The 24,688-nt window shown below is 36.9% G+C and overlaps 1 protein-coding gene across 4 annotated transcripts in view; it reads right to left on the bottom strand.

Moving 5' to 3' along the window:
- The window catches only part of Zyg11b (zyg-11 family member B, cell cycle regulator), a 73,263-nt gene that overhangs the window by 28,460 nt on the left and 20,115 nt on the right, over positions 1-24,688 (bottom strand). For 3 of the 4 annotated variants that reach the window (XM_078026259.1, XM_078026260.1, XM_013358952.4), the window contains 5 exons: positions 22,931-23,096; positions 17,181-17,935; positions 10,875-11,015; positions 8,089-8,265; positions 2,345-2,409 (listed from right to left, as the gene is read on the bottom strand). In XM_078026259.1, the coding sequence (XP_077882385.1) occupies positions 2,345-2,409; positions 8,089-8,265; positions 10,875-11,015; positions 17,181-17,935; positions 22,931-23,096 (1,304 nt within the window). The remainder of the gene's footprint in view (positions 1-2,344; positions 2,410-8,088; positions 8,266-10,874; positions 11,016-17,180; positions 17,936-22,930; positions 23,097-24,688) is intronic. The other variant, XM_040288681.2, reaches the window with a different exon arrangement.

Raw genomic sequence — 24,688 nt, 5'->3', positions numbered from 1 at the left:
CTGTAATTCCAGCAGTACAGGAGGCTGAGGCAGGAGGATCTCAAGTTCCAAGCCAGCCTCAGTAACTTCAAGTCACTAAGCAACTCAGTAAAAGCCTATTTCTAAATAATATACAAAGTAGGGTTGGGGATGTGGCTCAGTGGAGTGCCCCTGCCCCTGGGTTCAATCACTGGTAACAAACCAAAAAAAAAAAAAAAAAAAAACCACACACACACACACACACACACACACACACACACACACACACGAGACAAAAAGATGAATCAGTCACAGCCTCTGGCCACAAAGAAGCTCAATTCTAGCACGATGCATTGGCTAGAACAGAGGGAGGCAAACTATAACCTGTGGGCCAGGCTGCCTGTTTTATAAAGTTTGTTGGAACTGATCCCACTCATTTGTTTACATATTGTCTATGGCTGCTCTTTACAATGAGTCAAGTTTTTTCAATAGAGACCCTATAGCCCACAGCCTAAAATATTTATAATTTGGTTCTTTAAAAAAACTTGCCAGTACTTGGGCTAAATTTTAATCTTCTTTAGGAGAGTGAGAAAGTCTTTCCCACCTTTGATTTCATTTCAACCATAGGCATAGAGGTTCAGTGTTCATAAAATAAAATTAGCAATCTACCCGATTGTAATATACATAGTTATATTTTTATACAAATATTTACTTCCAATAATAGATGCAATACCTCATATCCCTTAGCCATACCAGATAACAGTGTACTCTATATCCAAATAAAAGTAAATCATGGCTGGTTGTGATGGCTTGGGAGATCAATGGCTTGGGAGGCCAAAGCAGGAGGATCACAAGTTCAAAGCCAGGCTCAGCAACTTAATAAGGCTCTCAGTAACTTATATCCTGTCTCTAAATAAAATTTTAAAAATGGGCTGGGAATGTAGCTCAGCGGGTAAGCACCCAGGAGTTCAATTCCCAGTATCAAAAATAAATAAATCTCGGGTTGGGGTTATGGCTCAGTGGTAGAGCACTCGCCTCGCACGTTCGAGGTCCTGGGCTCGATTCTCAGCACCACATATAAATAAATAGTTATTGGGTTCAACTACAAATACAAAAATAAAGATTTAAAAAAAATATAAATAAATAAATAAATCTCAATAAAATTCCCGCTCAAAAAACGTGTTTCATTAAGTCATAAATTTCCTTTTCAAAATGCCATCATTAAAAGAATGTTTAAATAGTAAAATGAAGGGAAAAAAAATCACTGTTAAAACTCCCAAAGTACAACTTAAGACAACAAGATACCCTTTTACATGTAATGGAATCCGATTACATTGCTTCCATTAGCCTCTGCTTAAAATGTTTCTTCCATAATTTAATACTGAATAATGATAATAATAAAGAGGTTTTTTTACAGAGAAAAGAACTAGAAGGCCTGAGTCTTTCCAGCATTGCAGTCATCATTAGTCACAAAACCACAGGCAAGGCACTGAACCTAAGACTTAGTTTCTTCATCTTTCTTTTTTTTTTCAGTACTGGGCTCAATTCCCAGTACTGGGTAGCATTCTACCACTGAGCTATATCTCCAGTCCTTTTTAATATTTTTTAATTATTTGGGGGGGTGTGCTGGGGATTGAACCCAGGGTTTTATGCATGCCAGGCAAGCATTCTACCAGCTGAGCTTTATCTCCAGCCCAAACATTTCTTTTTATTTTGACACATGGTCTTATTAAGTTGCTAAGGCTGGCCTGGAACTTGTGATACTTCTGCCTCAGCTTCCCAAGTCACTAAGATTACAGGCATGCATCACTGTGCCCAGCCTGGCTCTTCAGCTTTTAAATGGGGATAATAATACTAATAGCATACAATATTATGTAGATACTTTGCAAACTATAACCAATATAATTTATTTTATAAATATAAAATAAAGGGGGCTGGGATTGTGGCTCAGTGGTTAGAGTGCTCGCACTGGGATTGGATCCTCAGCACCACATATTGTGTCGATCTAAAACTAAAAAATAAATATTTTTTAAAAATTATAAAATAAGGGGCTGGGGATGTGGCTCAAGCGGTAGCGTGCTCGCCTGGCATGCGTGCGGCCCGGGTTCGATCCTCAGCACCACATACAAACAAAGATGTTGTGTCCGCCAAAAACTAAAAAATAAACATTAAAAAAATTTAAAAAAAAAATTATAAAATAAGGGCCAATAAGCTCTTGCGAATGTCAAAAGCATTAAATCTGAGAAAGATTAAGCATTCTTTAAATGAGTCAACCACAATTCCATCTACTCAATTAATCTTACCTCAAGGATATCCTAACCAATAAGAAATGACCCAAGACAGAATTCTAAAATTCCAAATTTTAATTTTTATGGCTATCACTTGCCTGTTAAATGGAACATCTTGAAGGATCCGGTCACTGCAAAGTGAAAGGAGGCAATTCTTCTGTAACTAAAGAATCAAAGGAAGAAAAAACATCCTAAATAAAACATCACTCTTTATTTGCTTATTTGGTTTTTAGTTTTTTAGGAGGGAGTCCTGGGGATGGAAACCAGGATCTTATGCATGCTAGGCAAATGCTCTATCACCAAGCTATACTCCAGTCCTTAAATTTTGATATAGGGTCTTACTTTACTGCCCAGGATGGCCCTGAATTTGATATACTCCTGTCTCAGCCTTCCAAGTAGCTGGATTACAGATGTGTGTAATTATGTAATAATGTGTGCCACTGCGAAGAACTCTTAACTTTTTTTTTTGGCAGGAGGGGATACTTGGATTAAACCAAGGGTGCTTTACCACTGAGCTACTTCCCCAGCCTTATTTATTTATTTGTTTATTTTGAGGCAATGTCTCACCAAGTTCTTCAAGGCCTTGCTGAATTGTTGACGCAGGCCTCAAACTTGGGACCCCTCTGCCTCAGCTTCCGCTGGAACACCATGCCTGCCAGCTCTGTTATCTTCTATTAGAAAAGGAAGAAAACTGATGGAATACTAGTTACTTCTTACAACCTTCATTCTGCCCATCTATTTGTTTTGTTTTGTTTCTGTGGTGCTGGAAATCTAGATCAGGTCTGTGCACAAGTAAGGCAAGTGCACTACCACTGAGCCACATCCCCAGCTCCTTTGCCTCTCTATTGTTGAAATATGGACTTTCACTGGGCCCATGTAAATTTATTAGCACTTTTTTTGGTCTTTTTCCATTATAGGAGAAATAGAATATAAACACAATAATATCAGTTAATTTTCTTCCTTTCATGTAGTCCATCAAGTAACCTTGTCTTTTTGTTTTCTGAAATGGAAAATATGACAAAAATGATGGCTGATGGGGCTGGGGATGTGGCTCAAGCGGTAGCGCGCTCGCCTGGCATGCGTGCGGCCCGGGTTTGATTCTCCGCACCACATACAAAGAAAGATGTTGTTTGCAAGCGCACTTGCCTGGCTTGCGCGGGGCACTGGGTTCAATCCTCAGCACCACATAAAAATAAAATAAAAATGTTGTGTCTGCCAAAAACTAAAAAATAAATACTAAAAAATTCTCTCTCTCGCTCTCTCTTTTAAAAAAAAAAATGATGGCTGAGGGCTGGGGCTGTAGCTCAGTGGCAGGGCGCTTGCTTAGCATGCATGAGGCAATGGGTTCAATCCTCAGTACCACATAGAAATAAATAAAATAAGATAAAGGCATTCTGTCCATCTACAAATACAAATAAATATTTTTTTTAAAAAATGATGGCTGAAAATTCTACCTGGTGATATAGCATCAAGAAATGCAAGCCAGCCTGCTTTGATGATAGCCTAACTCTAACCTAGAATATATGGGGCTAGTGTTTTACACTTTGGCCTTTAAACAAAGACTGACTGATATACTTGGCTCTGTCTTAAGTTTAGACTAGTACCATTAAACAAGAGTAAATGAAAATATGAATCATTCACCAACCAGTAAAAGTACACCATCATAACAGAAGGGTGATTCAGGTTATTCCTGTGAAGCAAAATAATAACTTTTAAGGTGTGGGTTTAAAAAATTTGTTATTTCGTATGCACTAATTAATTTTTAATTTGGGAAAGTGACTTTTTAATACTTTAAAAATTTTTCATTGTAGTCAGTTGGGAGACCTCTTACCTAAAGAAGACAATATAAAGAGCTCAATCACAGAAAACAAAACTCAGATTAATGGGCTATTTAAAGCTAGTCAAGAAACAGCAAAACGGATATAAAATCAAGATGTTACTTGTTTCATAGAAGATGTATCGAGATAGGAGGAATTTCACAGAAAAGACAAAATAGCACTAATCTCAGATAAATGACACTGAACAAGTCAGGTATAAGAATAATTAATTAAGAGAGTTTCTCAGGAAATTCTATATTCACTACAAGTAGTCAAGGTGATAGGAAAGACTTGGCCTGAGTTACCTCCCCTGAAATCTGAATCATTATCTGGCACATGAGTGAGTAGCAGGTACCTTGCCTCCTATGTCACCTTTCTTCTCATTTTTCTCCCCAAATAAACAATAATTTGTACAGGATCCACTGAAATAAGAGAGACAATAATGCTATTCCAATTAACTCTGCATGGAAAGCCCATACCTCTTCCTCCTTTACCTGGAAAACTCCTAATTTTTTTTCATAATTCAGCTCAAGGCAGATATTACATCTTTGAGGAAGACTTCTTAATTTTCAAATTGACCTAAATGATTATTCTGTGTCCTCAGCATTATAGGTAGAACAGCTCAAATCTGAAATTCTTGGTTCCAAAAAATGGTTAAGATTTCAAAGTTTTTCAGATTTTGGAATATTTGCTTAAAATTTAACAATTGAGCATTCCTAATCTGAAAATACAGAATCCATAATGCTCCAAGATCCAAAACTTTTTGAGCGTCACATCAGTGTCAAAAATTTGGGTTTTCAAAAGATTTTTGGATTTTCATATTAGGAATGCTCATGCTATACTTACTTCTATCTTGGTACTTGCTGCACTGTGCTACATTATGTGTTCCTGTGTTTGAATTTGTAGAATTTGGCCCAGGGACACAAATTCTGAATTGAATAAAAAGACATGAAGTTTAACTAAACTAATGGCTTAAACTGGTAATAGAAGAAAAAGCTTCAGTGGATCTATGTCTTACTACTTCTGAAAAGCACCACAGGCAAACGAGAGGTAAGACACTTGCTGTATTCTTCAAGTTCTACTCAGCTAGAATTTGGGCTTCTGGGGCTATGGTTTGAAATTTCAAGTATTCAAGAATTTTCTATATGGGCATTTACCCAATCTAGTCATCTGGCTATACCCTACACTGTTCTTCCTACACTCTGGTCACAAGCAACTTGGCCTTCCTGGAATGGCCTGCACATTCACATACGTTTCCACTGTTTTACTCAGATGTGAAATCCCATCTAGTTTTCAAGATAGGATTTCACCGGGGACAATGGCACATGCCGATAATCCAAGAGATTTGGGAGGTTGAGGCAGGAGTATCATCAGTTCAAAGTCAGCCTCAGCAACATAGCAAGACTCTAAGCAACTTAGCAAGACCCTGTCTCAAAAAAAAAAAAAAAAAAGTGCTAGGGATATGGGTCAAGGGTTCAATCATTGGTACCAAAAAAAAAAAAAAAGGGATTTCAATGTCACCATCTCTTTGAAGTCTTGTCATGTATCTTTGTCCACACACCAATCTAGCTGGTAGAACTATTAATTTTCCTCAAGTTTCCGTGACATTTAATTACAGGTGTTTTATTTGTTGTTTGAGACAAGATTTTGATATCTTGCCCACCCTGGCCTTGAATTCCTGAGTTCCAGCAATTCTCCTGCCTCTACCTCCCAAGTAGCTGAGATTTCAGGCATGTACCACCACACTCCACTAAATTAAATCATTTTAAATGTTATTATTTAATACTGAATACAGAAAAATACTTACGAAATGTATGTGGGTATAAAGCAGTGCTTCTCAAATGTTACATGCATACAAATCAACTGCAAATCTTTACAGAATGATTCAGTGGCTTAGAGCTCAAGATTCTGTATTACTAAAAACCTTAAAGGCAATAGGCAGAACGCACTTTGAGTAACAGGTGCATAAAGAGTAACAATACAGGGATGGGGTTGTGGCGCAGTGGTAGAGCACTTGCCTTGAATATGTAAGGCATTGGGTTCAATTCTCAGCACCGCATATAAATAAATGAATAAAATAAAGGTTCATGAACAACTAAAAAAAATTTTTCTTTAAAGAATAAGAATACAACAAATACCTGTGTACCTACCACTCAGTTTAAGAAAACAAATGTATCACCAATAGGACCATTTACAAAATCTGTTTCCTCCCCTTGTTTCACTCTCATTTCCCCTGAGAGGAATCACTGTGTTTAGCAGTCCCTTACTTTAAAAAACAAAACTTATCTATTTATTTATTTAAATACTGGGGATTGAACCCAGGGGCACTTTACCACTGAGCCACATCCCCAGTCCTTTTTATTTTGTACTTTGAGACAGAGTCTCACCAAGTTGCCCAGGCAAGCCTTAAATTTATGATCCTCTGCCTCAGCCTCCCATGAATTGCTGAGACTACAGGCATGAACCAGTGCACCTGGGAGGTTTTTTGGTTTTGGTGTTTTTTTTTTGTATTGGGGATTTAATCCAGGAATGTTTACCTCTGAACTACATCCCCAATCCTTTTCATTTTATTTTGAGACAAGGTCTTGCTAAATTGTCTATGTGGACCTCAAACTTCTGATCGTCCTGCCTCAGCCTTCCAATATACCCAGGATTACTGTATGCACCATCATACCTGAATCCTAATTTTTTAATTTAAATCTTCTCATTTTTTTCTTGATCAATTTTGCCAATGATTTATTATTATTATTAACAAGTACAAATATATAATTCTTGGCTTTGTTAACCCTCTCTAATCCAATGGTACATGTGGGTTTTTTCATTAATTTTTATTCTTTTTTTTTTTTTTGAGAGAGAGAGAGAGAGAGAGAGAGAGAGAGAGAGAGAGAGAGAGAGAGAGAATTTTTTAATATTTATTTTTTAGTTTTTGGCGGACACAACATCTTTGTTTGTATGTGGTGCTAAGGATCAAACCCGGGCCGTGCGCATGCCAGGCGAGCGCGCTACCACTTGAGCCACATCCCCAGCCCCAATTTTTATTCTCTTTTTATAATTTCCTTCCTTCTACTTTGTTTTGAGTTTATTATCTTGTTTAAAACAAACAGGTTTATTCTTAGCTTTCTTCTACTAAGGGCAAATCCTTTTGGTGGGGTGGTAAGAGATTTATGTGTGGGGTCTTTCTTTTGTCATTTGCTTTCTAGAGGCTATGAAAACCAAAGCCTAAATTTCCTCTTGTTTGGCAACTGCTCTCAATAAGTGAATCTGGCTTTAATAGTTCAGTGACCAGTTTAAGGCTGTTATTTTTACTTGTTTTGGGGCCTCTGAGTTTTGTTTTTGCTGTTTTACTAATATGCCACTTACTGCTCAATTTCAAAAGAGCTAAATAATTCAAGTACCATTTTTAGTATTTATCCTGAGAATAGGACATGTCATTTGGTCTATTATACAACTAGAAAAAGAAAACATATGTCCTACTCGTTTCTGTTTGTACTGGGGGTTGAACCCAGAGGTGCTTAACCACTCAGCTATATCCTCAGCCCTTTTTTATACTTTTTTGAGACAGGGTCTTCTTGAGTTGCTTATGCCTCGCTAAATTGCTGAGACTTGCTTTGAACTTGCAATCCTCCTGCCTCAGCCTCCCATACCTGCTGGGATTACAGCATGCACCACCATGCCGAGCTCTCCTACTCATTTCTATATCTCAGTATTTGACAGTGCCTAGTCCAAAATAAATCCTCCATGACTATTTACTGAAATTATTAAAACTCAAGATTTAGATGAAGGTGAGTTTTGTATGGTCTGCACTATTTCCCCCAATATATAGATTCTAAGGATGGAATTTATGCCTCACTTGTTCACTTCTCTATTGTCCTATACCCATTCATACCACAAATTTATTACTGTACTGTTTCAAAAAGTATTTGAGCTCCTAGCCTTGGTTTGTTAAATTGAACTATATGGAGGTAGGAGATGAGTAAAAGGAGAAGCTAAAAGGCTTATTTGTATGGGAATTCACATGAGCTTACCTGCTGGTGATTGGGAAAATGTTCCATGGCTTTGAGCAGCAAATGGGTTACATCAGCCAGGAGTCGAACAGGCATTCCTGCAGCAAGATCCTGCTTGGTTAAATTAAATACACAGGCGCTTGCAGCCAGTTGCACTGGCAAATTCATAGGGTGATTTCTCATTCCAGTAACTACAAGCTGAAAAATAATTAGTTCTCTTAATTTACCTTATAAATGCAAGCCCTTTTCACACCAAATTTAATTCATTGATCTATACTAATTTCAAAGATGTCTTAACTATGTTTTTTATCCTCGTGTGCAAAGAGCCTAGGATATTAGAAATTACTCACAAACAGTTCCTGCTCACTTAGTCAAGGTAGATATCCAGTTCTTTGTATCTAGAGATTTTTCCTGTATAGCAGATCTTTTCTACACATGTAATAAGATCTATTTGTAATCCTAAAACCTACTATATGGAAAGCAGTGAATGAATTTTCACTGACTTGAATGGTGACAAATTGTACCTTCAATTCCCAACTTTCCCCTCTTTGAGAAGAACACTGCTGAAGTTGTAATACAATAAAATCCATTCATTTCCTCCTGGCCTAGACAACTATTCCTCACCTTTCCCTTTCTCCTTAACCTCCCCAAGTCCTCCCCATTCTTCATTATCAGTGGAAGACATTGTTTTCAACTATACTAAGAAAACTGAAGCAATCAGGCAAGAACTTCAGATTTTCACTACTAAATGTTACCCTCTTACCTGCACACAGACATACATATGCAACCTTCTTACTGTTACCATAAATGATCTTTTTAGGCTTCTCTTTAAAGTTTATGTCTCTATTTATAAGCTAAATCATTCCCTTCTTTTCTGCTCAAAGATATCACTTCAGCTGATCTCTGACAACTATATCAGTTTTTTCTTTCTGTGCTAGGTCATTCATATGACCATACAAACAAGCTACTATTTTTCACTTCTTAAGAAAACAAAGCAAACAAAACTCTATTTAGTCAATTATCACCTTTTTTCTTTGTTATCTTTTGGAGCAAAATTCATTATACAAAACACCTATATTTTAAAATTTCTACTCGTTTCATGAATAAATGAATTTTTTTTTTAATTAATGGGTATGTCCAAAAAAAGACAATGCATATACAATGCATATACCAATATCCTCTAGTATCTATGGAGGGACTGACAAATTTTGAGGATAATATACTAAGGAATGAAATGTTACCGGTTCCTATCCAAGCACCACATTTTCAAAATTTAAGATAGTTAGGAATTCAAATCAGTTCTGGCTCTGCCACTGACTTATTATTACTTAAACTTCTAGACCTTCAGTTTCATAATCTGCAAAATGATAAAATCTATTTCTTCAGATTGTTGTGCTCATTAAAAGAAGTTATTAAATATAATATAGTCCTATACTCACTATTCTTCAGAATTCAATGTGCATTAGAAATATCTTAATGGGTGGGTACTGGGGCTGGGGTTTAGTGGCAGAGCACTTGCCTGGCAAATGTGAGGCACTGGGTTCAATCCTTAACACCACATATAAAAATAAGCAAACAAAATAAATTCATGCTGTCCAACTACAAAAAAAAGGAAAGAAAGAAATATCTTCTGGGCTTCTCAGGTGTGGTGGCATACACCTGTATTCCCAGGTACTTGGAGGTTTGAAGCTGGAGAATCCCAAGATTGAGGCCAGTATGGGCAACTTAATGAGAACCTATCTCCAAATAAAAAAAGGCTGGGGATGTAGCTTAGAAATTGATTGCCCTGGGTCAACTCCCCAGTACTGAAGAAAAAAGAAAACATCTTGAGGGTTTATTAAAATGCAGATTCATGTACCCATCTATCCCTATCAAATTTAAATTTCTTTGTGAGATTCACAAATAAAAATTTTTTTATAGTATTGGAGAATTGAATCCAGGGGTGTTTTAGCACTGAATATATTCACAGCCTTTTCATTTTTTATTTTGAGATAGAGTCTTGCTAAGTTCCCCAGGCTGCCCTTAAACTTGCTATCTTCTGTCTCAGTTTCCCAAGTCACTGGGTTTACAGGCTTCTACCACCGTGCCTAGTCACAAATGTGATTTTCATTTCAGATTTTTTTGGTACCGGAGATTGGGAGTTCTACCACTGAGCTACATCCCCAGTCCTTTTGATTTTTCATTTTGAGAAAGGGTCTTACTAAGTTGCATAGGAAAATGGCATAAAAAATGCATTAAGGAATTCTCATATTGCATTTCTAAAAAAATTCTTTAAGTGGGAAGCAATACAAGGCTGATATACAATGCAGTGTACTGATTCCAGTCATATACTTTCATTTTTTGGGGGGTGGGGGGGCGGGGGATACCAGGAATTAAACTCAGGAACACAACCACTAAGCCACATCCACAGAGCCCTTTTTATTTTTTATTTTGAGACAGGGTATTGCTAAGTTGATGAGGCTGCCTTTGAATCTGCGATCCTCCTGCCTCAGCCTCCCAAATCACTGGGATTACAGGCATGGACCACAGTGCCCAGATTATTTTCATTTTTTACTAGAGCTTGTGATAAAATGTCAGCATGATCTCTAGTTTTAGGCAGTTGAATATTACTAGAAAGCATTTACATTTCTTAATGAGACCTTTATAAAACTTCCATTACACTAGGCAGCTATCTTTCATTTATAGCTAATAATTGAAATCACAGATCTTTAATTCCATTATAAATAAAAATTAAAGACTAAATGCAAATTTTCTTAGAAAATCCTCATCTACCAGGGAGATAGTTTCAAATTTTTCAAAACTCTTACCTTTAAAATTTCTGGTTTTGTTTTTTCCATCACATGAGTCAGGCTAAAAAGGTGAAATAGAGCTTCTCGGACAAAAAATGCCCTTTCGCTGTACCGCTTCAGTGCTTCTGCAATCTGAGTTTCATTGGCTTCTCCAGACACCTTTGAACACAACCAAAAGATTAACTTTCAGACTTCTTTTCAACCCTCTACATTTCTCTATCTAAACAACCACTCTAAAGATGACATCCAGGATAGTCATGTAAGACGAAACAAATGGGAATGATTACTTTCTAACCTATCCTGAATAGTCATCCTAAAGAGATGTACATTAAATAGGCTCAGAACCAAGTATAAACCTATAGGGAAAATTTTCTGTACTGTACCTAAAATAAATTTCAAGATATTTAACACTATTTATAAGGCCTTACCATGCCATGAGGTTCTTATCTGCCTCTTTGTGTGGTACTGAAGATTAAACCCAAAGGCACTTTACCACTGAACTACATCCCTCAGACTTTTTTATTTTTATTTATTTATTTTTGACACAGGGTCTTGTTAAATTACCAAGGCCTGGGTTGGGGATGTGGCTCAAGTGGTAGCGCACTCGCCTGGCATGCGTGCAGCCTGGGTTCGATCCTCAGCACCACATACAAACAAAGATGTTGTGTCTGCCTAAAATTAAAAAATAAATATTAAAAAATTCTCTCTCTCTCTCTCTCTCTCTCTCTCGCTTTAAAAAAAAAAAATTGGGGCTGGGGATGTGGCTCAAGCGGTAGCGCGCTCGCCTGGCATGCGTGCGGCCCGGGTTCGATCCTCAGCGCCACATACCAACAAAGATGTTGTGTCTACCAAGAACTAAAAAATAAATATTAAAAATTCTCTCTATCTCTCTCTCTCCTCTCTCACTCTCTCAAAAAAAAAAAAAAATTACCAAGGCCTGGAACCTGTGATCCTCCTGCCAAGCCTCCACAGTAGCTGGGATTACAAGTGTGTGCCACCACACCCAGTGCCTCTTTTACAGGGGTAACGGGTGCTGGGGATTGAATCCAGGGCCCTATGTATCTCATGCATGCTAGGCAAGCAATCTACCATGGGCCTATACTCCCAGACCACTTACCTGCCTTTTAATGTAACTCTTTCCCCCTTGCTCACAATGCAGCATCAACCCTTTTTCTAATTTTTCATTAAGCTAAGCTCTTTCTCAACAAAATACCATTATAAATAATAATAAACTCTGAAACCTTCCGTTCTCTCTTTGCTTGACTAATTTCTATTTATCCTTCCTAACTCAATCACTTCTTTTTTTTAATATTTAATTTTTAGGTGGACACAATACCTTTATCTTATTTTTAATGTGGTGCTGAGGATGCATGAACCAAGTGCCTCATGCATGTTAGGCAAGCGCTCTACCTCTAAACCACAAACCCCAGCCCCTCAATCACTTCTTTAGAGACCTTCTGATCTAAGTCATCTCTTTCATAGCTATTATAATCATCCCACTAGACTGACCCATTCACCACTGTGCCCCATGTCTAGCATTATGCTTAGCTCAAAATAAGCACAATAGGTATTCATCAAATAAATTTATTAATTTTCCAGATTTTTCAAGCTCTCTAAGAGGTCTGTTCAAAATTAAGTCTATGTAGGAATTTTTTATTTATACAGGTTAACATACTTATCTTAAACTGTGATTCAGGTACCATTGGATTACCAAATATAAATAACAGGAAGTGGCTCTTGTAAAAGTAATCCAACTATAAGTGGAAAAAAAAAGACTAAAATATCACCATAATCCCCAGTGAATTAATAGTTCTAGGAATTGAGCTCCAATAGCTGTTAATATTACAGAAAAAAATAACAATTTTTTGCATTAGCACCAAAAATAATAACAACAAAAATAATCAAATACTTAAACTCAATAACTAAGTTTCATATATGAGATATTCATACTGGAAAAATGCAGCTTTGAAGAAATGAAAGAATGTATCATAGGTGACATTTCAACCATTTAAATGATATACCACAAAGGTCTAAAATGAATTGGACTGTAATACTGACTGACATATGCCAAGTGACACAAGGGTACACATTAAGTGTTTTTAATATTATAAAGACAACAATGGAAATTTCTCTTTTTTTTTTTTTAAACACATTTGGAAATTGAACCCAGGGGCACTCTACCACTGAGCTATATCCCCAATCCTTTTGTTATTATTTATTTGCTTACTTAGTTTGTTTTCAGTACTAGAGGTTTAACTTAGGGGTGCTTTACCACTAAGCTATATCCCTAGTCCTTTTAATTTTTTGAGATTCAGTCTCACTAAATTGCTGAGGCTAGCCTCAAACATGTGATCCTCCTACTTCAGCCTCCTGCTTCACTGGAATTATAGGTATGCACCACCACGCCAAGCTACAAAATGACTTTTAGAGTTTCTATTTATGCATAATACACACAAAAAAATTGATTTTGACTGCGTATTCACATAAAATAAGCAGTGATAAAATTTTTCAGTTTGTTCAGTTCTTTTTGAAGCACCCTGAACTTTTTCTTGTAGGTTCAGAAACACACTGAAATATGAAATGAAAAAGACTGCAAGAAGTAAAATATTTAACAATAATCTCAGTTGAACTTCATTTACTCATATTTGGTTGTTTCAACCACTTTGTAAATTTCCTATATTAATTACAACCTCATGTTACATTTCAATACAAAACTAAAGAACTTTTAATTACTGGAATATTAAAAACTTTAAACAATTTCATGTTTTATTTAGTGATCAACACTCCTCTAGCTACTAATAAACCCTCAAACTGTGAAATCTGGTTCCTAAAACTATGATCATCTTCAATCAATTTCATTTGCTAGATCAAAAAATAAGTACCACTGTGCATGGTAACACCTGCCTGTAATCTCAGCAGTTTGGGAGGCTAAGGCAAGAGGATTTCAAGTTTAAGGCTAGTCTCAGCAACCTAGTGAGGACTTAAGCAACTTAGTGAGACCCCATCTCAAAATTTGAAAAATAAAAATGGCTGGGGATATGACTCAGTGATTAAGTACCCCTGGGTTCAACATCCAGTGCGCCCCCCCCCCCCCGAAAAAAAGTATCTTAGGAGGTCATGGGAAGAACGGAGGAACTTTGGATTGGGCAAAGGGGAGGGTAGAGAAGGGTTATGAGAGTAGGAAAGATGGTAGAATGAGATGGACATCATTAGCCTAGGTACATGTATGATTGCACGAATGGTGCACCTCTACACCGTGTATAACCAGAGAATTGAAATATTATGCTCTATTTGTGTATGAGAATTGAAATGCATTCTGCTGTCATGTACAAATAAAAGTAGAAGAACAAATAAATAATAATTAAAAAAAGAACTACCACAAAAAAGTATCTTTGTATACTAGTTTTTTCAAACTCTTTAAAAATAGAGAAACAATTCTCAGCCACTAAATTAAGCCTTACTAATATATGGATTAAAACTAAGTTTTAACACACTTACAACAGATTTTCTTACATACTAAAAACAATTTTTATTTTTCAGTGCTGGGGATTGAAGCCAGAACGTCATACTAGGCACATATTCTACCACTATGCTATACCCATAGCCTATAGTTGGGACTACAGGCACTCACCATCTCACCAGAGACAAAAGAACAAATTTTCTTATAGTACTCCACATAACCATATTAAAGCTTTTTATTTTTAAACTGGGAACTGAACCCAAGAGTGCTCTATCAGTGAGCTACTTCCCGAACCCTTTTTCCTTTATATTTTTGAGATAGGGTCTTGCTAAATTGAAGATGCTGGCCTCAAATTTGCCATCCTTCTGCCTCAGGCTCCTGAGTAGTTGGGAATTCAGACATCTGCCACTGCACCTGGCAAAAAAAGCTATTTTTAAATTTGTCTGTCTCCTCTCCACTAGACTAGCATTCAAAAGCTAGACATCCCCCCAACATCTGTTTTTCTTTCTTTCTTTCATAATACTGGTGACTGAACAGTGGGGTTCTACTACAGAGCTATGCCCCTAGCCCCTTGGTTTTTTCTTTTTCTTCCCCCAGGGCTAAGGACTGAACTCAGGGCCTTGTGCAAGCACTCGGCCACTGAGCTAAACCCCCAAGCCCCCTTTGATTTTATGTGTTTTTCTATTTTTTTTTTTTTTTTTTGTACCAGGGATTGAACCCAGGGGTGCTTAACCACTGAGCACATCCCCACCCCACCACCCTTGTTTTTTTTTTTTTTTTCCGGTACCAAGGATTGAACTCTGGGGCACTGTTGACCACTGAGCCACATCCCCAGCCTTATTTTGTATTTTATTTAGGGACAGGGTCTCACTGAGTTGCTGAAGCTGGCTTTAAACTCATGATACTCCTATCTAAGCCTCCCAAACCACTGGGATTACAGGCATGCACCAACATGCCCGAAACCCCTTTTGTATTATTTCCAGGATTACTTAGTACTAAACTATGGCTCATAACTCCTGAGAATCATTGGAAATCTGCAAATCCCAATGTTTAGCTCTATATCTGTTTGGGTGCTAAAAAAATTTTTCCAGGAAATATAGGTATAAGACCTAACAATCAACCTGGGTGTGGTGGTGCAAACCTACAATCCCAGCAACTCTGGAGGCTGCAATAGTCCAGCACTGAATCCAGTGCTAGAGTATCCTTGGGTTCAATCCCCAGTACCACAAAAACAAATAAATATGTATAGATTTATAAAAAATAAATATATCTATAAAAAGTGTTTTTGTGTGGGTGTGATACTAGGATTGAACCAAAGGCCTTGTACATGGTAAGCAAGTGCTCTATTGCTGAACTACATCCTCAGTCCTTAAACAGTGGTTCTTGACTTTGGTTGAATGTTCATTACCTAAGGAACTTTAAAAAAATATTGATTCCAGGGTCTCACCTTTATATACATTATTCTCTCTGCCTGGAATACTGTCAAGCTACTCACCCTTAGGATCTCTATTCTTCAGAAAAGCCTTAAATTAAACCAATTCTCTCTGCTAAACATTCCCATATACAGTATTGGGTATTGTGTAGATTACTTACACAGTTTAAAAAAATAAAAATGTATAGTTGGGTGAGGCAGCACATACCTATAATCCCAATGATTTGGGAGGCTAAGCCAGGAGGATTCCAGTTCAAGGATCAGCGTTGGCAACTTAGGCCCTACACAATTTAGCTAGACCCTGTCTCAAAATTAAAAATTAAAAAAAAAAGAAAAAAGGACAGGGGATGTAGCTTAGTGGTAAAACCCACCTGAGTTCAACCCTAGTACCAATAAATAAATAAATGAATAAAATGTATAAACATATTTGTGATCATACACCACTATTCCTTAGAAGCAGATTCTGTATTTTATTCATTTTTGAATCCCAAGCTGTACCAAGTTCAACTAATGTTTGTTAAACTATTAGACATTAGAAACCTTAAGAAAAAGTTTTCCAGGCATGGTATTGCAAATCTGTAATTCCAGCAACTCAGGAAGCTAAGGCAGGAGGATCACAAGTTTGAGACCAGCCTGAGCAATTTAGCAATACCCTGTCTCTATTTTTCTAATAAAAATAGAAAAGGGCTTGCAATGTAATTCAGTGGTAGAGCACCCCTGAATTTAATTCCCAGTACCAAAAAAACCAAAACAAACAAACAAAAAAAAATTCCCACTTCTACTATGGAGATTTCTTCAGAGAACTTAATTTACCTTTGGGTATTCAATTTAATAAGGGGTATTTTTAGTTTCATTGAAGTGATCCATTAGGAATGATATATTGTTATGGTTCAAAATATATAAACATTATAATAGTAAGACCTAATGTTTAACCAGGAACTACTACATGACTTGCACTTGGCTTTTTTTTGGCCAAAATTTGGGATTAAACCCAGGATATTCTACCACTGAACTTCATCTCCAGCTTCTTATACTTTGTATTATGAGTCAGGATCTCACTACATTGCCAAGGGTAGCCTCGAACTTGCAATCCTTCTGCCTTAGCATCCCAAGTAGCTGGGATTAGAGGTATGAGCAGTTGTACCTGCCTCACAATTACAATTATTAATTTTCAGAAGAATACTGCAAGGTAGGAATAGTATCTATTTTACAAATAAGGAAATAGAAACAGAGAGGTTACGCTATAACTCACTCTGGATCATGAAGCAAGAAAGCTGGACTTTTTCTTAGGACTCTGACTCTAAAGTAAGCTTTACTATACATACCCTATTTCATGAATGTATTTCATGTATCAGACAGTCATCTTAATAGAGTCTTATACCACCAAGACACAGGTCAGCTTGACAAAAATAATACATTTTTAAGGTCTAACCTTCAAAGGCCCTTCGCCTGTGAGAAATTCAGAGTAACCAGCATCAGTGGCCAGCAAACCTACAAACTGCATGCTGGGCCGTTGTTGTATAAAGGCTTCAACAGCTTTATCTGTCACATGCTTTCTCCCAGAAACATCCAGGGAGACAAGATTGGGTAGGATATCCTTTTGTTCTAGTAAGCGAAGAGCTATGTCTGATGTAAACTGTTTATCATCTGAGATATCAAGATGATTCAGATGTTTTAGTTCCCGAACAACATCCAGTATCTGGGTAGTTGTCATTTTTAAACATTTCAAGTGGTGCATGGTTAGAGACTTGAGCCGGTCTTTGCAGGCCAGGAGGGCAGTGATGTCTGTGATTGAGGTGTTAGAAATATCCAGGCTCTCTAATCTTGGTAATGAGGCAACTTCAGCCAGATCTTCATTGTAAAAGAGAACATTGGTGATGCTTAGAGCTCGAAGGCCAGAAAGCCGGCTGAAGCACCGCTCATATGGATCCTCAAGGGAGAGAGTTAATGAGTTCAGCACTAAGCACTGAAGATTTTGCTGGATCCATTTGTTACTGCCAAGCCCACTGATAATGTCTGTAATGGTGATGTCAGCATTCACACCTGTGGCATCAAGTTCCACTAACTTGTGGTGGCAGAAGGCTTTCCGGAAAGCAACAGCAGAGATCTTTGCCTTGCGAATGCAAGCTCGCTTTAAACGCATCTGGTTGCCTCTAAAAATACCCACAGTTCCATCGTTCAGTAGACCTGCGGAAAAACAAGCAGAATTTTAACTTCGAAAAACAGCTAAGAAGAGCTAAAACTTCCATCATACTTAACATTTCTAATGTGCTCCCCCATTCAACTGTATCTCATTTGATACAATTCAGTGAGGATATTTTTGTCTATAATAATATGAGAATATTATTGTCTACAATTTACAAATGAGTAAAATAGGCCTCAGAAAGAGGCTTTCCAGGGGCTGGGATTGTGGCTCAGCAGTAGAGCGCTCACCTAGCACGGGTAGGACCCAGGTTCGATCCTCAACACCACATAAAAATAAAGGTATTGTGTTGTGTCCATCTACACCTAAAAAAACAAATATTAAAAAAAAAAAAAGAAAAGAAAGAGGCTTTCCAAAATCATGGAAGTAGCAAGTGGCAGATTCAAGACTGTGGTAAACATGACTGATATCTATTAACATCTGTTTCTCCTCACCTTTCTAGACCCATAGACAGACAGCTATACATACTAGCCCTCCCGAGAACTTAGGAGGGAACTTGTGCTAATTCTGGTCAATGGTGTGTAAGCTGAAGCACCTGAGACCCAGTGCATAGTTTTTCATGCTAGCTTCTCCTGCTACGGCAATGAGAAGGCTTCAGGTTCTAAAGAACTAAATTTGCTGGGTGCAGTGATGCATGCCTATAATTCCAGCAACTTAGGAGGCTGAGGCAAAAGGATCACAAGTTCAAGGCCAGCCTCAGCAATTTAGAAAGACCCTAAACAACTTAGCGAGATCCTGTCTCAAAATAAAAAAAGAAAAAGGGCTGGGGATATAGCTCAGTGTTAAAGTACCCCTATGTTAAATCTCCAGTAACAAATAAATAAAATAAAAATAAAGAGTGTAAATTTAAAGGGTTAAAGTTTGGATACTAGGAGACATGGAACAAAACCCTCAATGGACTTCATTTCCAACCTATCCTTTAAATTGGTACAACATATTATTATACAAACCCATATACTTAGCTCATACATAATGTCTATAATTCATTATTAAACCACTAGCTACACCTGAAACCTTATTAAGAGGGGTTAGGAGTTATAGACCCTCACTGTCAGATGAATGCCAATCAAGTAGACACAGAAATTTCTTGAGGTCCCTTAGAGATTTACTTGCCTACCAATCAATAGATACTTTGGAGCCATATCTCAACAATATCACGTAAACTAAACAGCATCTACTATGAAATAAGTAACAGTCATGACAATAAAAGGTAGTCTAAGAGATGGGGTAAATGAGCAGCTGGACAAGATAAATAAGTAGCCTGGGTTTGAACCTCAAATCAGTTCCAATATCTATTTGATATTTGACACTGAACAATTCCTTATTCACAAAATATGAATAATTATATTTCCATCACAGGGATTGCTATGAAAATTAAATAATACAGTGTACATAAAAAATTCTAAAACTTAAAATACTACATAAATGCCATTAATTATATTTGAAGGAAATTTTCCTAAATATCTTTGTGGGTTTTTCTGTTTTTGTTGTTTGGTGGTGCAGTGGACTGAACCCTCAAACTTGCAATCCTCCTACCTCAGCCTCCCAAATCACTGGATTATAGGCATGTGCCATCTCACCCAGTCTATCTTTGCATTCTTTCGAACATCAGCAAAACAAAGACTCATCTAGCTTTTCCTATGACCAAAAATTATTGCTAAATGATACTTTGCTGTCATACTAATCACTTATGTTACTAGTTGGCAGCCTTTCTTCTTCAGATTTGCAGTTCTTAATTTGCTACTGTCAGAGAATCAAGATTAGATTTTATGTATCTAACAATCAATGCTGAACGTGGTGGCAAACACCTGTAATTCCAGCAGCTCAGGAGGCTGAGACAGGAGGATCGTGTGTTCAAAGCCAGCCTCAGCAACAGCAAGGTGCTAAGCGATTCAGTGAGACCTGGTCCCTAAATAAAATATAAGATAGGGCTGGGGATGTGGCTCAGTGGTTGAGTGTCCCTAGGTTCAATCCCCAGTACTCAAAAAAAAAAAAGAAGGGGTTGGGGTAGAGCCCAGGGGTAGAGCTCTTGCCTAGTATATGTGAGGCTCTGGGTTCAATTCTCAGCACCACATATAAACAAATAAATAAACAAAAATAAAGGTCCATCAATGACTAAAAAAAAAAAAATGAATATGCTTCAGGAGTTCAACAGAGTATAGGGAAAAAATTTGAGAAGGAGGGTAGAGGGGCGGGCATGAACAAAATTTACCAAGTGCTACATCCATGTATGCTATTGTCCACATATGAATACACCACAATAAATCTATACACACATATACATGCATATATTTATAATGCACTCATTAAACTAATAACAATGACAATAATAATAATAGTAATAGAAAGAGTCCAATAGAGCAGAGCAAGATGATCAGAGGGAGAGAAGAGGGGTATTGATACAATGAGTAAAGACTATGACAACAGAATCATAGATCCTAATATATAAAATCCCTTAGTATCATAATTATTTTAATGAAGACTGCTATCAGTATAATCAATCCATTAAATGGGTAAATAGTTTTTTTTTGTTTTATTTTGCTTTTCTTTGTTACTGGGGATTAAACTCAGAGATGCCCTACCACTGAGATACATCCCCAACCTTTTTTATTTTAACTTTGAGAAAGGATTTTGCTAAATTGCTTAGGCTGGCCTCAATCTTGTAAATCTCCTGCTTGTAAATCTCCTGAGTTGCTGGGATTACAAGTGTGCGCCCCTGTGCCCAGCAAATAAATTTAAAAAAATGTTAAGAGTACATGTTAAGTACTTTCTAAAATCAAAATGCTATTAGAAAATGCATGGTATTTCCAAAAATTTTTTTTAATTTTTTTTTAAAGAGAGAGAGAGAGAGAGAGAGAGAGAGAGAGAGAGAATTTTTTTTTTAGAGAATTTTTTTAATATTTATTTTTTTTTTTAGTTTTCGGCGGACCCAACATCTTTGTTTGTATGTGGTGCTGAGGATCGAACCCAGGCCGCACGCATGCCAGGCAAGCGCGCTACCGCTTGAGCCACATCCCCAGCCCTCCAAAATTTTTTTAAAAAAGAAAAAAAAAAGAAGTAGTTTCAGTACTGTTTCAGAAGTAGTTCAGGACCTCACACATGCTAGGCAAGCACTCTGTCACCGAGCTACATCTCCACTCCTTCTCTAAATTTTATTTTACTTTGAGACAGAATCTGGTTACCCAAGCTGACCATGAACTTGTGATCCTCCTGTCTCAACCTTCTAAGTGGCAGGGATTTACAGGAATGCGCCATTGGGCCCAGTGGTATTATCAGTTTTCATAGTATGATTGTTTTTTTCCTATTTTATGAAAAATTTCAAACACAAGAAAATTTATGAAACAACTTTTTAAAGTTCTGACATGAACTAGCAAGACGGAGTTTTATTTGCATATTCAATTGCATTCACACTAAATCAATTCAAGATGGATATGATTTTTACAAAGATGTTAAATAATTCAGAACTTTTTTGGAGGTGGGTACTACAGAGCTACATCTACATTCCCAATCTATTTTTTTTCCCAATCTATTTTTTTAAATTTTTTATTTGTTCTGTTTAATTGTATATGACAACAGAATGTATTTTAATTCATAATACACAAATGAAGTACAACATTACAATTCTCTGGTTGTTCACAGTGTAGAGACGCACCATTTGTGCAATCATACATGTAGCTAGGGTAATGATGTCCATCTCATTCCATCATCGTTCCTATCCTCCTAACCCCACCCCACCCTCCCCTTGGCCCCATCCAAAGTTCCTGCATTCTTCCCATGCCTCTGCCCCCACCCTCATCATAGATCACAATCCACTAATCAGAGAAAACATTCGGCCTTTAGGTTTTTGGATTGGCTTCTGTTGTTGTTGTGTAGACAGGCACAATATCTTTTTATTTATTTATTTTTATGTGGTACTGAGGATTGAACCCAGTGCCTCACATGTGCTATGAAGGTGCTCTACCATTGAGCTACAGCCCCAGCCCTTGGCTTTTTTTTTTTTTTTTTTTTAAGTCAGGGTCTCTTTAAATGACAGAGACTGGCATTAATTTGTGACCTTTCTGCTTCAGCTTCTTCACTCACTGGGATTACAGGCCTATGCCACTGTGCCTGGTCAACTTTCCATTTTAAAAGTCAGAAACAAAAATCATTTTTTCATAATACTTATGACTCTCTCACTGTCAAATTCAGATATAAGGTATTGGGGCTGGGGTTGTGGCTCAGTGGTATAGTGCTAGCATGTGTGAGGCCCTGGGTTCCATCCTCAGCACCATATATAAATATATAAAATAAAGGTCCATCTACAATAAAAAAATATTTATATAAGGCTGAGGTTAGGGCTCAAAGGTAGAGTCTTTGCCTATAATGCATGAAGCACTGGGTTTGATCCTCAGCACCACATAAAAATAAATCAAAGGTATTGTGTCCACCTACAAGTAAAAAATAAATATTTTTTTAAAATTTATATATATTTATATACCGTGTGTGTGTGTGTGTGTGTGTGTGTGTGTAAGGTATTTTATTCCTTAGACTTATAAATGAACATTGTAGACTTAGAGAAGTTATTTCTGACCTAAGAATGGTTTCTCAAAGAAAAGCAAACCAAAACAAAAAAAGCTACTTGCCAAAATTAGAAAACAAAAATACTTTTCCTAAATTACAGTTAAGGTGGCTCAGTGGTAGTGAGCTTGCCTCGTATGTATGAGGTACTGGGTTCAATCCTCAGCACCAATAAAAAAACAAATAAACAAAATAAAGGTATTGTGTCCATCTACAACGAAAAAATAATACTAAATAAATTACACAGTTAAGAGTCAAGACAAGTAAAAATAAATGAATTCCTTTTTCTAGAACTGGGCTTATCTGGAGTGTTATTTCTAAGAAAATAATTTAATGTCAACAATAATACTTCAAAATCCAATTCCAATTATTAGCACATAATTTTTGTTTTCTGTTGTTTTGTTTTTGTTTTTGTTTTTTACCATGAAATGCCATGGTCTGAAGCAGTCGATCAGCCACCTCCTGTGGAAATACTCCAGGTTCCTGCAGACATAATGTTCCATCTTGTCTTGCTGAACAGAACTTCTCAAGGTGTGTGGTCAGGAAACTCAAGCAGATATCAAGTAAGGAATAGGGAGATGCCTCCTCCTTGGAGCCCAGGAAGAAACATGGAACACAAAAAGGAACAAGTTAGTTTCCAGAAAAGTCCAGAACAAAAGATTGATTTACTCATTCAACAAGCCATAGACAGTAGATACTTTGTTAGGCAGTAAGAAAGAATACAATGTGTGTCTGGAAGCAATGTCAGCACACCTATAATCTCAAATCACTTGGGAGACTGAGGCAAGAATATCTCAAGTTCAAAGCCAGGCTCAGCAAATTAGTGAGACACTGTCGCAAAATAAAAAATAAAAAGGGCTGGCAATGTGGCACAGTGGTTAAGCACTCCTGGGTTCAGAACACAATATGTGACCTATGTTCTCAGAATCAAAAGAGAAACACTGAAACAAACATGTATACACAGTCTCCAGTACTACAACAGTGGACACATTAGGTACTATGTATAAATTGTTGAAGGGTTCTAAGCATTCAGGGGTGATCAGTCAAGACCTCAGAAGCACAGTAGATTAATTTTCCTAAACTATCACTCATACATTGCCAGTAGGACTGCAAATTGGTACAACCAATTTGGAAAGCTATATGGAGATTGCTTGGAAAACTGGGAATGGAACCACCATTGGACCCAGCTATCCCACTCCTCAGATTATACCCAAAGGACTTAAAAACAGCATAGCCACGTCAATATTTATAGCAGCACAAATCACAATAGCTGAATTGTGGAACCAACATAGATGCCCTTCAGTAGATGAATAGATAAAGAAAATGTGGTGTATATATATATATACACAATGGAACATTACTCAGCATTAAAAGAGAATAAAATCATGGCATTTGCAGGTAAATGAATGGATTTGAAGAGTATCATGCTAAATGAAGTAAGCCAATCCCAGAAACACAAGACCAAATGTTTTCTCTGATAAACGGATGCTGATCCATAAGGGGGTAGGGAAAGAGCATGGGAGGAATGGAGGAACTTTGAATAGAGCAAAGGGGAGAAAGGAAAAGGAAGGGGGGAATGGGGGTAGAAAAGATGGTGGAATGAAATGGACATCGTTATCCTAGGTACATCTATAAAGACACGAATGGTGTGATTCTACTTCGTGCACAACCAAAGAAATGAAAAATTATACTCCATATGTGTACTATGAATTGAAATGCATTCTGCTGTCATGTGTAAGAAATTAGAAATAAAACGTGGTTCATCCACACCATGGACCCTTTTTAATAAATATTTTTCACAACTTTATTTATTTATGTATTTGTTTGTTTATTGTGCAACTTTATTTATTTATTTATTTAATGTAGTGTTGAGGATTGAACCTAGTGCCTCACACATGCTAGGCAAGTGCTCTACCACTGAGTTACAACCACAACCACCTAATAAATTTTTAAAAAGCTACCAGGAAAAAAAAAGTTCACAACATCACAGGTTACAAGATTTAAAAACAACAACAACAAAAGAACCCTCTATTTTTGCATTACTATATATTTACAAATTTACAATAAACAATCTTATAATGAAATTAAGGAAATAATTCCACTTACAGTTGTACCAAACAATAAAATATTTAGGAATAAATTTTAATAAAAGTGAAAAATTAAGAAATTAAAGACCTAAA

The sequence above is a fragment of the Ictidomys tridecemlineatus genome, chromosome 11, assembly GCF_052094955.1.
Source record: "Ictidomys tridecemlineatus isolate mIctTri1 chromosome 11, mIctTri1.hap1, whole genome shotgun sequence".
Taxonomy (NCBI): domain Eukaryota; kingdom Metazoa; phylum Chordata; class Mammalia; order Rodentia; family Sciuridae; genus Ictidomys; species Ictidomys tridecemlineatus.
This window is presented reverse-complemented; position numbering and strand designations above follow the sequence as displayed.